Source organism: Manihot esculenta, chromosome 9, assembly GCF_001659605.2.
Source record: "Manihot esculenta cultivar AM560-2 chromosome 9, M.esculenta_v8, whole genome shotgun sequence".
Taxonomy (NCBI): Eukaryota; Viridiplantae; Streptophyta; class Magnoliopsida; order Malpighiales; family Euphorbiaceae; genus Manihot; species Manihot esculenta.
Window position 1 is genome coordinate 17,197,445 of NC_035169.2, and position 15,233 is coordinate 17,212,677.

Consider the following 15,233-nt stretch of genomic DNA (forward strand, 5'->3'; position numbering starts at 1 on the left):
AAATGGTGCGAGAAATTATTGCTTTACTCCTCTGCACGAACTTATTGCCTGAAGTCATTGATCACTGGTTCTTTTCTCCTTAACTTGTCTCGCCATTACTTGTCTTTAATTGTCGACCTTACTCTTTGCCTCAAAGCACGACCCTATGGTGCAACAAATCTATCAACTTGCATACACTCATGCCATACGACATCATGATTAACCTGTAATAGTCTCATAAGAAAGGTTAGTACTAACCACATTAGAATCAAATACGAATTAATATAGCAAGTCATCTAGAATACAATCCATTATAAATCAATAGGTGTGACAACAACACTTGACCACTAAAACTTGAACTGTCTTTACCCATCCGCTTGACATAACACAACGTTATTCCACCTAAGGAACTGGTGTCCCTATAGTCAAAAGAGTTCGCTCAACACTCTCTTTCTCCTTTTGTACATTTTATGTTCCTCCCCTTCATAAGCTCTAGTATTATGTACACTTTATCTCCTTTTCCTCTCCCTAAGAATGTAGTCTACGCAAATGCCTACAAAACGACTCCCATTACGCACACAAAATATCCACGACCACTGAAAAGGGGCATTTTCTTGTTGAATCCTATGAGCCACAGAAATCTACTCAAAACAACTATTAAGATTGACTATACATGAACCAATTAATACCATCATCATGACTTGACACTAAGAAATTACTAGAAGATACTCCCTTTCTTATACTGCTTTCATCATAGCTCACAACATCGATTCGCCTCACCAACTTGCCTCAAGCAACCTGTGCTTCTCGACCCATCTCGGTCCTCCTACACGTTGATGCACTTGTGAGAACTTTTATTTGGCTATGAGGTCTCTTTCCTGCCCGACAAAAAAGGTAGAACTAAATTTGTCCTTTTTAATTACACATTATTATCCAATCCCTTTTAAGGCAGCTACATCCTATATGTTCACAATATTTGTTAGCACCAACTTGTCAAGTCCCACATCACAAGGAACCTGACTCAATAATCCACAAAATATTTCAGAATAAATGAATAACTATATAAAGTAAGGTAAGGAATGATATCAGGAAACACAAAAACATTATACTCATCTGATGTGAGAGGGTTCCCTCTCGTTAAATTCCTTTCTCTCGTACTGAATTATCATTAAGGATCTCCATCTCTCATCATTACCTTGAGCACCACACTCCTTTGACCAGTTCAATGGTCCTCACTTCTGTCAGTTTTCGCTTATCCTCCTTCCTTTTGTCGTAGGATGAGTGAATTATTTGCTTTCACAACGTTGTTGTTCCCAACGGTATTTGATGCAACTCTTGCCCAATGTTACCATACATTCCTCTGGGTTGTCCTATCAAAATGTTTACTTACCTCAAAGAGAATGAACATGTGCTCAACAATCATAGTTGGTTGGCACTTCTCAGACATTATCCCATACTCTGGTACTTGTTGTTTTCTTTTCATCCCCTCTGGACTCCCATCTATTCCTCTTTTCCGACTCATTTTCATCCTCGCAAAACTTAGTCTTGGTTTCTTTTTCCTTTTTTTTTTTTTTTAGGGTATGCCCTTCCTATTTGGTGCTCTTTTTATACTCTTGTAAAGGATATGTTTTTGAGAGACGAGGCAACCACCACCTTTGATCTATCACCATCTTATCCATACCAGTGTTTCATATGAGTTTCCCAAGAACTTTTCTTCTACACTAACAACGCCGCACCACATAGTAAGAGTTGTAGGAGCACTAGCTTGCTCCCTGGTTACGCACCAGGATCAAGTAATTTATAAAAGAATATCATAACAGTTGATAACCACAGTACTCATTTCTCACAACTTACTCCATTTATTATTATTTTTTTCCCACTCACGCACGGCTAGACAATACTTCATCAAATGCTACTTTTCGTTGAGTTTACCCTTGCACCACTTCATGCTTGGATAGTCACTAGTTTCTTCTTCGCTACTCTCGACTACCTCTCCTTTATCAAGGAATAATTGTTGGTCGAAATAGAGATAATTTGTGTCATTTTGGGAGACGCCACATCAATTAACGTCCCAGGTTCACTAAAAAGAAATTGTGAAGTTCATCTTGTTTTTGATGTCCTCGATTAAGCGAGTTTGTCAAAGGACATGCTCAACTTAATCCCCGCACTCAAGTTGTCTGCTTGGTCTTTATTTCCTCATATCATCCACTTCAGTTTTATGCGTGATTCTCACAATTGTGTAAATAGTGTACGAATCTTGTATTCGTGCCCGCTTTGTAGCATCAACTCCACTATACTTGACACTGGGCAACAATATGTTGTTTTATACTAGCTTCGATTCTCATTTCTTCTCTTAGAGTCCTCAAGAAGACTTTGAAGATCTTCTCCTCCATCCCATGTCCCTTATTTGACACAACACTCACAGAATATTTCCATCATGCTTGATTCCTTCACGCGAATAATACTACCTTAGGCGGGGAGGAACAAGAAAGTACGAACAACTTAGAGTTGACAACTCTATGATTTATACCTAATGTTCCCTCCCCCTTTACTCACCATGTCCCTCAAGACCTTCAACACATTTCCGCACCAGCAACTTGTAAAATCATATGGCTTTCTTCATAGAGAACACTTCATACTGCTTAGTTATGCCACTTCCATGTGCTCTTGTTTACCACCTTTCAGACTGCTCCCCCACTTATTGCTTTGGCCCATCTTCTTAGGCGGCTATCAATCAGATATCAGAGTTGAATATTCCTTCAATTCCTTGTTAATAGAACCAACTCAATATTGGTCGCCCTTTACTCTACACCATAATCCTCTAGGTTCCGACCTTCTTCAGGAAGGTTTTAAGCTCAGTCATATCTCTTGAATTGTTGTCACAATCCGCTTACTCTATTAAAAATCGAGTGCCACGTCCTCTTGTGTCATCCATAGATGCTGAAAAGTTCCTTTATGTACTTTCCTTATGAACACCTTGTTGGAGTTTACCAACTCTCTTGAATAACAAATGTTACATTCTTGTAGTAAAACTGGAGCTTATCATTTCATATCCCCCTTTTCTTATGTATAGAGTGAACACTCTCTATTCATGGGACTTTACCCTTTCATTTTTAGAATAGATTTAGCTTTATAGCTTGATCCCATAAACGTTGTTCTTTCTATGTCTGCACAGTCACCATTCCCAATAATATTAATGCATAAGTTCATATTGAAGAGAAGATTATTTACCTCCATTCCACAACAAGGATTGAAGTTCTGGGATTCCACCCGTGCCTACTTCATAGGCATTAGCTCGTGATTCACGCCATTGATAATTGTTCCTCTAGTTCACTTCTGAAGTATTGCTCATAGTTTTTCCTATGTCATATTTAATATTATTGCACTATTCTTGCAAGTAAAACAAAATACATGAGAGGCTTTTGCCTCAATTTTGTCTCGGGAGGCCTCTTGCCTCAATTCTATCTCCGGAGGCCTCTTGCCTCAATTATGTCTCAAGAGGCCTCTTGCCTCAATTCTGTCTCGTGAGGCCTCTTGCCTCAATTTTGAGTGAAATAGTCTCGGGATTCTCGGATGGCCTCAAGCTTTATTGGCTCATCCTCTCCCTTATCACTATACCTTGAGGTCATTACTCTCTCTCCAAGGGCCACTAAAAGGAAGTATGTAGCACCTAGTCATTACCCTCTCTCCAGAAGACATTTCCAATGGAGTGTGCAATACTAGGTCATTACCTCTCTCCCAATGGTGTCCATAGTGGAGCGTGCAGCACCTCTAGTTAATATGGCCAGTCTAGCCCGAAGGCTCATGCTTTTGTCTTCTTCGCCTCATAATGTGCTACTACTCCTCGTAGCTTCATAATTGGGAGGTCACTGCCTCCCCCTTTCACCACTTTACGCTCAAGATCACCCCACCGGGTGTCATTCGCATGAAAGAGGTTTTTGGAAGGCCTCAATCTCCCACCAATTTGGCTATCATAGCCAACAACGTTCATTTTTATTTTATTTTTTTTTCACTCTAGTGCCTTAGGGCACTTCTAACCAGAATCATCTCCAATGCCTTTCCCTCTTAGGGGGCATAGACAACCAACCAGGCAGCGCGATTCTCACCCTTCTCTCAATGGCCTTCGTGCGTGTGCCAAACTTCGTCATTCCTTTACCTTGCTCGCAGATCTTTCTTGCTCTGATACTAATTGTCACGGTTTCAGATTTTAGCAATCACCAGAAACCGTGCGGCACTTGACTTGAACACTTTCAAGCCAAGTCAGCCTTAAGAGTCACCCAATTATCCTGTGAACATAAATACCTTGATTAGTCAAGGTTATATAAGCGAACTACGAAGCCAACAGGCAACATTCCATTAAAAGCCTTACAGTAGGCCCAAAAGATAAGAACTGAACATGATAATTCATGAACAGGCTACTTATTTTATTACAGGGGCAAAATAGTAATTATACATTATCATCAATGCAATCGTTACAATAATTCTCACCTCCCTTGTAGACAGGGGGGGACGGTCTACAAGGAGTGAAGGCACAACTTGGATCTCCGTAGGCCTACGGTAGCCAACTGGGCCCAGCTCCAACTGGTGGCCAACTAGTCACTCCCCCCTAAAGAGCCTTAGGAACAACTTGGCTTGTAGCAGGAGAAGACATCACCATGTCTCATATGACACCCCCTCTAAAATAAATACATGAAAAGGAATTATAACAAATTGTCTTGGCCATTATCTTCCTACTAATTTCTACTATTTTATCCCAATATTGCTTTCTAGAAATTCCAATGTTGGAAAATTACAGTTTTGGTCCCTGAAAACTCTATGACCCTGACACTGTGGTGTGCTCAAATTAATAGTCGACCCAACCTTTTCAACTGGTGCAGTATAGAGCATAGCATGTCAACGACTTTTCTCTTGTTGAACATGGGCGTGAGCTTCTTCTAGAGAAGGAAAATGATTTTTTACCAATACTTGGACCCAAATTGGATCATATTCGTTATTCAACCCTGCAAGAAAATCATAGACCTGCTCCTTTTCAATCATTCTCCGAAATTTGACTGCATCTCCAGTGCAGTCTGCATGGAAGTCTTGATAGTAATCAAGTTCCTGCCATAAGCCACATAACTCAGAATAAAATTGGGAGATAGTCATTTCTCCTTGCTTAGTACCATGAATCTTATTCCGAATATCATAAATTTGGGCATCATTGGAATAAGTTAAGGATAAAGCCTTTCATATTTTTGTAGCAATATCAATTAACAAATAGGACTTAGAGATATGAGGTTGCATAGAGTTAAGTAACCATGTCATAACAAAATAATTATCCGAGTCCCATTGAGGAAAATCTGAATCACTCTCATCCGGCTGCTTTTTATTACCAGTGACATAGTCCTGCAGTCCTCTAGTCTTGATAAACAACAAACAAGACCTTGACCAAGAAAGATAATTGGTTCTATCAAGTTTTATGAGACTAATTTGTAAGGAATGATTATTAGAATTAGGAATCAAGACCCTTTTACCTTCTATCATCGAGACCCTTACCTTCTGTCATCGAAACCCTTTTACCTTCTACTATGATAAAGATTTATGAACCGTGAAAAAATAGGAGGTATCCAAGGTTGTACACACAAGAGAGCCAATCGATTCATCAAAAGATCGGATAGCAGCACGAGAAGGCCGGAAAGATGGTCGGAATCGTCTCCGGAGTGATCGGAGGGGCGAAGCAGCGTCAGGCAATGGGTCACGCGCTGGGAAAGGGAGGCGCGTCAGGTGATGGCTCATGCATTGGGAAGGGGAGGCGCGTGAGCCTCATGCGCGGGCTTCTCCGGTGTCAAAGCTGGGCGATCGGCTGACGACAGTCCGACGATTCTCCTGGTGCCGGCAGTGAGAGGAGGAAAGGCTCCTAGATGGGTTAGTACCGAAAAAGGTAGATCTTGGGTTTTGAAACCCTAAAGAGGAAAAATTGAATTTGAATTCTAAAATTAGGAAAAGGTTTTGATACCATGAAAAATTTTGAGAAAATTTAGAGTATTCTTGTATTTTACTTTTAATCTTTACTATTGGTCTACGTGACTATTTATACACAAAAAATTATATCTAAACAGGAAGCAAATAATCAAATAATAATTACAGAGATAATTAAGGATTATAATCAAATCAAATCATATTCCTAGAATCAGTTAGGATCAACAAATAAGTCAACAATAAGCTATAATTTGAGCTTTGTAGATGATATGAGTTTGTCTATGTAATTTGACTAGATGTGATGTGATAAAGTTAAGAGGGTAGAAAATATGTGGATGCAAGTTATACATGAAGATTAAAAACATAACTTATGTTACTATTATATTCCTTATTGTGTATTGTTGAAACTGTAACCGTGTTTTGAGATTTCTTTTGTTTGTTTTTGTAAGTCGTACTTTTCCCTCCTATAAAAATCATGACCTCTCCTGGAAAATAATCCTCTTCATGTTTGTGAATAAAAATGTTCAATTTGATTTCAATGAAATAATATTTTATGAATCTATTATCGAATAAGAAGATAAATAGAAAGAATAATTTCTTTATAATGCATGGTAGAGGTGATGCATTGTTAAGATATTATCTTTTTAAAATACACGAAAATGTAAATTTATTTTACATAACTAATTGTAAACATTTTACTTAAAATGAAACTTATAGTTTCTTATGTTGCATTGTGGATACCGACAATGTATTTTGAGTTTTCTTTTATTTTTATGTTGACTTATTCACTGATTTCTAGTGATATGATTTAATTTGATTACGAATTCTATGCATAAATTAGGATCGTTAATTATCTCTGTAATTATTTTGATTATTTGCTTCTTGTTTAATAATAATTCTTTGTATATAAATAGTCATGTAAATCACTTGCAAAGATTAAGAGCGATATACAAGAATACTCTAAAATTCTATAAAATTTTTTATGGTATCATAGTTTTTTCTTGATTTTAGAGTTTAAATTCAAATTTTCTTTTTTTGTTTTTTTAAAACTCTAGATTTATTTTTTTGGTATTACCTTATTTAGGGGCCTTCTCTAAGAGAGTAAACCCATAGCCTATTTTGGCAAGGCTCTCTTTGGGTGCACCTTGGCTCGCTTTACGTGTGAAAAGGAATTAATGGCAGTGGTCTTAGCCATACAACATTGGAGGTTGTATTTGATGGGTAGAAAATTCATAGTTCGCACTGACCATCGAAGCTTGTGTCATCTGCTAGAGCAGCATGTTAGACTTGGATCTCTAAGTTTTTGGGCTATGATTTTGATATTGAGTATAAACCGGGCCAAGTCTGACAAAGCAGCTGATGCTTTATCCCGCAGGGATGATGAGGATCTCCTGGATTCTCGGCTATATCTCGACCTTTCTGGATTTATTTTGCTTCATTGCATTCTGAAATTCAGTGTTATCTTGTTCTCGACTAGATTGTTATTGCTCTGCTGCTTGACCCTGCATCCAAGACTCCTTATGCTCTGGTCAATAATCAACTCTATTACAAAGGCAGATTAGTTATACCATCTTCCTCTAAATGGATACCGAAGTCGCTGCACGAACTTCACTCTACTCTCACAAGTGGACATTCTGGCGCATTTCGAACATCTTGCTGTCTAGTGGCATCTGTCTATTGGTCAAGTATGACAAATTTTGTTAAGCACTTTGTGGCAAACTGCATTACTTGTCAAAAAGATAAATGAGGCTCTACAACCTGCGGGTTTACTCCAGCCTTTACCAATACTGCACTAGGTTTGAAAAGATATTTTCTGGATTTTATTACTGGCCTTACCAAATCATAAGGCTGTGATTGTATTTTAGTCATCTTTGATGGCCTTTCTAAGTATGCCCACTTCCTTCCCTTCAAACTCCCTTTCACTGCAAAAATAGTAGTTGACCTTTTCACCAAGGAAATCATTAAGTTACATGGTACCCCAAAATCCATTGTCAGTGACGAAGACCCACTGTTCTGAAGTAATTTCTAGTCATAATTATTCAAGTCTATGCAAACTTCCCTCAAACTCAACTCCGCTTACCACCTACAAATCAACAGCCAAACTGAAGTGCTTAACCGTTGTTTGGATCAAATGTTTTGTTTCTTATCAGCCAAATTGTGGATTCGTTGGTTGCATTAGGCTGAATATTAGTACAATACCACATTTCAAGCAACTGTCAAGATCACTCTCTTTGAGATCCTTTACGGTAGACATCCACCTTCTATTATATAATTCATGCTTGGTAAGACAAAAGTTGAGCATGTCTCTCAAGCCCTTATCGAGAGAGATGCCATTCTCAGACAACCAAAGACCAATCTTAGTCTAGCTCAATCTAAGATGGCCTGACATGCCAACAAGCACCACCAGGAGATCAGTTTTGGTTAAATTAAGAACCTTTTGTCAATAAACTCTGGCTTTTTGCAGCAATAAGAAGTTGGCACCTCACTACCAGTGGCTTATCGTTCACAATTTACTGGCCAGCCACACACCCCCCGCCCCCCCCCCGCGCCCTCCCCCGGGCCATTCCTCTGGAATTGATTCCAGATGACAATCCTTTGGCTGTTCTGCAAGCTATCCTAGATTGCACTACTGACACTCTCAGTGGCATCCCAATTCAGAAAGTTTTAATTCATTGGCCTGGCAAACCAGTTAATGGGGCTACTTGGATCGATACGTGCTCAATTTCCCAATTTCAACCTTAGGACAAGGTTGATTCTTCAGCTTCTGGCAATGATAAGACAGTAGATCCAAAGCCCAAAGGAAGAGTCCACATGGAGAAAATGGAAAGTGTATTTTAGAAAGCATAAGGGAAAAGCATCCGATGTGGAAGTGAATTTGTTAGAGGAAATCATGTAATGCATGTGAGGGGATAGGCTATAAATAACAGCTGTGAACAGTGTAATTGGCATGACTTCTTCCTTTAAAATTTAGAATTGTTATTCCAGCTTCTTAGCTTGGGGAGAGATTAGCTTGTTTGGCTATTTTCTTGAGAAACACCTCTGTAATTCCTGGCTGTCCGCAGATATTTTCCTTTCAGCCGAATGCAATTTGGCCATTAGTGGCCTATTGATTCTTGCTTTCCATAGAAACTTGTTTTCTGGATTTCTTAACTCCACCAAAAAGTGACTCAAAATCATCCACAGATCCCTACAACATGTCCAGAAACCAAGCAGGTTTAGCAACACCCTCAAGGTGCAGCAATATACTTGGCTAAGCTCCCTTCTACTCACCAAAAGTTGGGGTAAAAGAACTGATATTTTAGAATTGAAAATTTATGAATGAAATGAGAAATTAGGGACTTAGAGCCTTAAGAAGGAGATGCTTAATCCCTAAACTAAGGAGTAATCTTCTCCTTAATTTAAGAAGAATCTCATCAACGGTAACACCGATAAAATAGGAACTGATGGTTTCATTGTAGTAGATGGTACAAAATATTGCATTGAAATGTGATTTTGTTGTACATAATTGAATTCTATATGACAATTGTTGTATTTCAGGAAAATTAGAGGATAGAATTTGTATAGATTCATAATTAATTAGCTTAATGGTATGAAGTAATTGTCTATACATCTAATCCCTTGATGAAATCCACTGAATTTCTCCTATACAGGTAACAATTAGTATGAGTTGTTAACATGGATTAGAAGTCACATGGTACTGTTTTTTTTTTTTTTTTTTTTGTTTAAACTCCAATAATTAAGGTAAATTTACATGGTTCAGAAATATGGTATGCTAAAAAATTAATTATGGGATATAGCAAACAATCCAGGTATATTCCGTCACAAGATAAATCTGAAAATATAAATCACGTGAATTCTGTTTTGTAATTGCATGTGTCCTTTCCAACTATTATTTGTTCGAGTTCTGACTGTGTAGACCAATATTTTCAGTTTGAAGCCAAAATCTGTTTGGTCACATCTTTCCGGGACACTTGCTATATTGAGATCACTCCCAAGGACAAGAATCCTACCAGAGGTAAATCCTCATAGTCCTATTTAGCCTTTATTTTATTCCTTGTATACTCTCCCGGTATATGAATCTTATCCTTGAGATGAATTTCTTTTTGTAACAACCTTCCACTGTTTCCTTAACCACCTGAAACTTTAAAAACATAAATCATCTCTCCCAATCACAATGTGAGAAGAAAATTTCGCCTTTTAAGAATCTTGGACTCTGTTTTTCTGCAAAGTAGGCATCACATGATTTTCTTGTATAGTTTTTTTCCTTCCAGCTCAGTTGACATGGGTATAAGGAAATTTGTCGATAGGAGAAATAATTATACTAAAAAAATAAAAAAATGAAGAAAAATCAAAAGATTCCTTGTCTTTTGTTCTTTCAGGAAGAAAAGTGAAATTTAAATATTATTAAAAAGTTAAAATACTCTCTCTTCCATGTTCCACGTGACCACCTTCTTCTTCCTTCTCTTCTTCTTTTCCTTCTCCTTCTTTCTCTACTTCTGCTCTATTCTTTTTTTTTTTTTTTTTGTTTAAAAAAGCGGGCTCTGGCGCCTGGCGACGTCTCCCTTGCCTGGCTTCTGGCGCCTCTCTCTCTGAGGCTCGCGCCTTTAGCAACACTGATCATTGCGTAAGTAATGTTCAGCTTTATCAAATTCATTCCACAGAGTTTAATTATAATATGATTATGATAAATGTTTGGTTGATAGTTTAGATTGTGTAAGTCCATTTGGTGAGATTGATCTTTCTGCTTTTATGAAAAAGAAATTAGCAATTTTTTTTGAGCCTCTTGCAGTCTCTCTCTCCAAAAAAAAAAAAAGATAGCCATTTATGAAAAGCAAAAAATTTAAGTTCTGATAATTTCTTTTTCTCTTCTCTCTCCGCATGTAAAGTAAAACCCAAATAGTTAAAAGTTATATCTATTATTGCACTGTTTTTTTTTTAATCAAAATTACAATTTCCAGAAAGAACATTTTTGAAAGCAAGAAGCGGAAAATTGAACCAAAAGGAGCAAATTTGATTCCGCCCACTAGCAGTTTTTGTATTTTACAACTTTTATTCAATTTTTTTCTCACAAAAGACATTGGAGTTTTAGAAAAAAATTAAGTTGGTTGTATTTTTACTTTGGATTAACTAAAGGATACTAATATATATATGTGGTAGATTATCTTGGCTATTTTCATACTTGACAACATCTAGTGGTAATTCATTTTCACCATAGATTGATTCCTTGTTCTATTATTTGGTGCCTTGCTCTACTTTTTAAAATCGCAGGGGTGGTTTAATGTATTTTGCAAAATTTAAGGAATAATTATTTAATTTTCCCATACCACAGAACTAAATGGTAATTTTCCTTAAAACATATTCTATTGTATTATATATGAGTGGGTTTGCACGTGTATAACTGATTTTGAGATTTGATACTCTTGGGGCAATTCCATTTTGGCAATGGTAAATGCTTCTCTAGAATATTTAACGTTAGTTTTTATCAGATTACATTCTTTTATTCGTGAGTTTCAATTGTTATTATTAAGTATTTCTGGATTCGGCTGCCTTGCTTGTCCGCAGAGGTGTGGCTGAGCTTTTGGAGTGAAGTTCATTATAATTCTTTGTATGCAAGTGGAGGTGAGTGAAAGCTTGTGTTTTTCGTTCGACAATGGATATTTCAGTAATAACCTTCATTTTTTAACTCAAACAATATACTTGCAGATGTGCCAACCAGAGTATCAAGAAGAAAGCATTGGCTTTTCTAGATATTTGGCAGGTCCTCATGTTGCATTGTATATCTATTTTCTATTTTTGTATATCATACTAACAGAGCTGATTGGCGAAAATGATTCATATAACCGACCCCAACTGGTTTTGTGTGCAAGGCTTTGTTATTGTTGTATGTTTATCATCTTCAAATATATTAAATTATTAATTATAATTAGCAACCATTTACTGTCTACTTGAAGCCATTACATGTTCAAAATAGCAACCATTTACTGTCTACTTGAAGCCATTACATGTTCAAAATTTTCTTTTATGGTTAGCATAGTCGTATAGAAAATTATGATTTCTTCTGTTGTGAAGGATTGCAGGATGGAAACTGTAAAATATTTCATGACTAGAAGTTCAATTTCATCCTTGTATGTTCAAGTTCAACTTTTTATTTAAATTAACTCAAAAGTTCTAATTTAAATTCAAGAATCAAAATCTTTATCCAAATTTCTCGATTTCTTTATTTAGATTTAAAAATCAAAAAGTTAAATTCCTTGATTTTTATGCCAATTTTTTTTTTTAAATTTCTGCTCAAAAATTGAGAAAGCTTTTGTTTTTCTTGATATATGGGCTAAGTTGAGATTTCTATATTAATATGCAGAGTGTTACAAAGAGATAAATTGAACTTTTTCAATAAGTACAAGAGAAATTGAATATTAAGTAAATATTTAGCTGAATTTATAATTTGATCCTGATTTTTACCTCGCATTTTATTTTATTTTTTAAATTTTTAATACTTAATTTTTATAAAAATATAGTTATTTAATCTTTATATATTTATGTGATTTACACATATTCTAAATTTTCAAGGGTTAATTAGTTATAATATTTAATTTAAGTGTTAAATAATTATAAATTATAAAAATTAGACGTTAAATAACTACACTTTAAAATTATGAGTTAAAAGTTATAAAAAAAAATTGAAGGTATCAATTTTTCTTTTTATATAAAGGTGAAAAATCAAATTATGTATTTAACCTAAATATTTTGTAGCTCTTTTCCATCAGTCTGTCACAAGTCTTATGTAGAATCTGGAAACTTGTAATTTTTTGAGGAATTGTTCTTGGCCTCTGTCAAAAGAATAGCTTTACAAAGAGAGATCTATTTCTCTTTTTCATTCACCCTAAATTTAATTATGTCATTTTTATGTTTGATATAGTAAATTATTTTTTAGCTTCTAAATTTTACCATTGAAAATAAATTTATTAATTTTAAGAATAAATTAGTAATTGAATAATATAAGTGGAGAATATATTAGAAAAAAATAATATAAAATCTATTATTTTAATACATATGAAATCATTATAAGCCTGTTTTTATGGGAAAACTGACCTAATTTTATAGCATCTTAGGATGATCGCAATTCCATTGAAAATAAATAAAATTAAATTATTTTTAAATAATACAATTAAAATAAATAATCTATAAAGAAAGAAAATAAAATAAAGTATATAGTTTGGTAATACTAGAAAAGGTTAAATTTCACTCATGATACTGCACAAAACTTATAGCCGCGCGCAATGATAAGCTGCAAAGGTCTACACGTGTACCTGTTAACAACCCACACCATGCAAATATGGGTCACGTCGTGATCACATGCAGAATACGTTGGCTCCCCTTCTACTTTTACACTTTCGCATGTTTTCACAATCCATGCATACATGATGAAGGATTTTTACTTTTTTTGTTTATATTTCTTGTTTAATGGCCTAAAAGATAGGTCAACAGTGGTATCTTATTTGTAATTAATTTTTTTTTGTATTTTGGAAAGTTCGGTGTTAAAAATAAAAAACAATTCTCTAGTTGCATTCTCACCATAACCAGAATTTTTCCCTTTTTACAAACTTTTAACTTCGAGTCTAACTAGAATCTATCATTGGTATTAAGAGTATGGCTACTAATAAAGAGCGAATTTAGAAGTAAGTTTTGGGAGGACTATAGACTAGTATTAGCCGAATAAAAGAAGGCAGAGCAAATAAGCTGCACTATTTAAAGACTACTATTTAATAGAATCTCTAAGCTAATTCTTTCTAATAAAACTCCCACCTCCGACTTAAATTCAAAAATCACGAATGTATCTCCTATTAACCCATCCCAAAGCCAACAAGGTAAAACCCGAACTTCCCATCAAGGAGGACGATAGATGTTCTTTTGAAATTAGCCAAGCTAGAATTTTCTCGATTTTCTTACACAGATCCTATTGAATAGTTCTCAAAAGTGGAACAATTTTTTGAATACCAAGGCACCACAAAATTATAAAAAGCTCCTTTGCCCTCTTTCCATTTGGAGGGAAAGCCAATCAATGGTGGCAGTGGAAGTTGTTACACCAGGCTTATAAGGAAGAGGGAAAAGAAATAATATGAGAAATATTTCATGATGAATTATGGGCAAGATTTGGTGTAACAGATTGTGAAGATTTTAATGAAGCTTAATCTAAAGTACAACAGATAGGCTCATTCTGTGAATACCAGCAAGAATTTGACTGGTTAAGCAACCAAGTGCAAGAATGGACCCAGAATGATGTAGTAGAGACTTTTGTTGGAGGATCAAACCCGAGATAGCTGATGGCATTCACATGTTCAAATCAAAGACACTTAAAAAAGCAATCAGCTTAGCTCATATGAGACACGAGCAACTCACGTGACAGTGAAAAGCATCACAGATGATTAGCCAATTCCCTTTGGAGTTTGGACTTTCTATAAAAACCAAACCAACTACAGTAATAAAAAGGTTGTCATGGGAGAAAATGCAGAAACATTAGATGCAAGGGTTATGCTTTAATTATGATGAGAAGTTTGTTGCAGAACATAAGCGCAAGTGACCACAGTTGCTACTACTGGATGGAAATATTGAATGCTAGAAGTTGATGAGATAAGAAATTCATTAGAGTTGCAACCTGAAATTTCTTTACAAGCACTTGTGGACTGGTCTAATGCTAATACCATGAGGGTAGTGGCCAAATTGGGTACCTGTCAAGTGGTAGTACTAATAGATAGTGGATCTACACACAATTGCATCAGTGAGAGGTTGGCTATTGTACTATAACTGCCCATAACTCCTACTAAGCCATTTGAAGTTAAGATCACTAATGGAAGAGTGCTTCAATGCCAGGGGTAGTTTGATGATTTTCCCTCCTACTTCAAGGTATCACTTTTACCCTTCTATATATATATTACAACTAATGGGATTGGATTTGGTTCTAGAAGTTTAGTGGTTAGCACAATTGGAGATAGTTGTTTGTGACTAGAAGCATCTTGCTATAGAATAATCAAACTCACAGGTTGCAAGGAATCAATAAACAAAGCATTTAGGTTGCACCAACCTAAGTTATTGCCAAAGGCATGAAGCAAGGAAATTCTACATTAGACATTTGTCTTCATACTTGACCGATGAATCAACTCCGATTGTAAAACCATAAATGAAGTAATTGCTAGAACAGTATAGTAACCTTTTCTAGGAACCTTCACAACTACCACCATTAAGGGAAGTTAACCACCACATTAATCTGAAGGATGGCGTGGAACCAATTAACGTGCGAC

At 35.9% G+C, this 15,233-nt stretch overlaps 1 protein-coding gene across 2 annotated transcripts in view; it reads left to right on the forward strand.

Moving 5' to 3' along the window:
- LOC110622895 (OVARIAN TUMOR DOMAIN-containing deubiquitinating enzyme 11) overlaps positions 1-11,870 on the forward strand; it is a 50,551-nt gene extending 38,681 nt beyond the window's left edge. Inside the window, exons 8-11 of one of the 2 annotated variants that reach the window (XM_043960253.1) lie at positions 9,868-9,952; positions 10,473-10,561; positions 11,500-11,556; positions 11,641-11,870. In XM_043960253.1, coding sequence (XP_043816188.1) covers positions 9,868-9,952; positions 10,473-10,561; positions 11,500-11,511 — 186 coding nt within the window. In that variant the 3' untranslated portion in view covers positions 11,512-11,556; positions 11,641-11,870. The remainder of the gene's footprint in view (positions 1-9,867; positions 9,953-10,472; positions 10,562-11,499; positions 11,557-11,640) is intronic. The other variant, XM_021767604.2, reaches the window with a different exon arrangement.
- Positions 11,871-15,233: the final 3,363 nt, after the last annotated feature.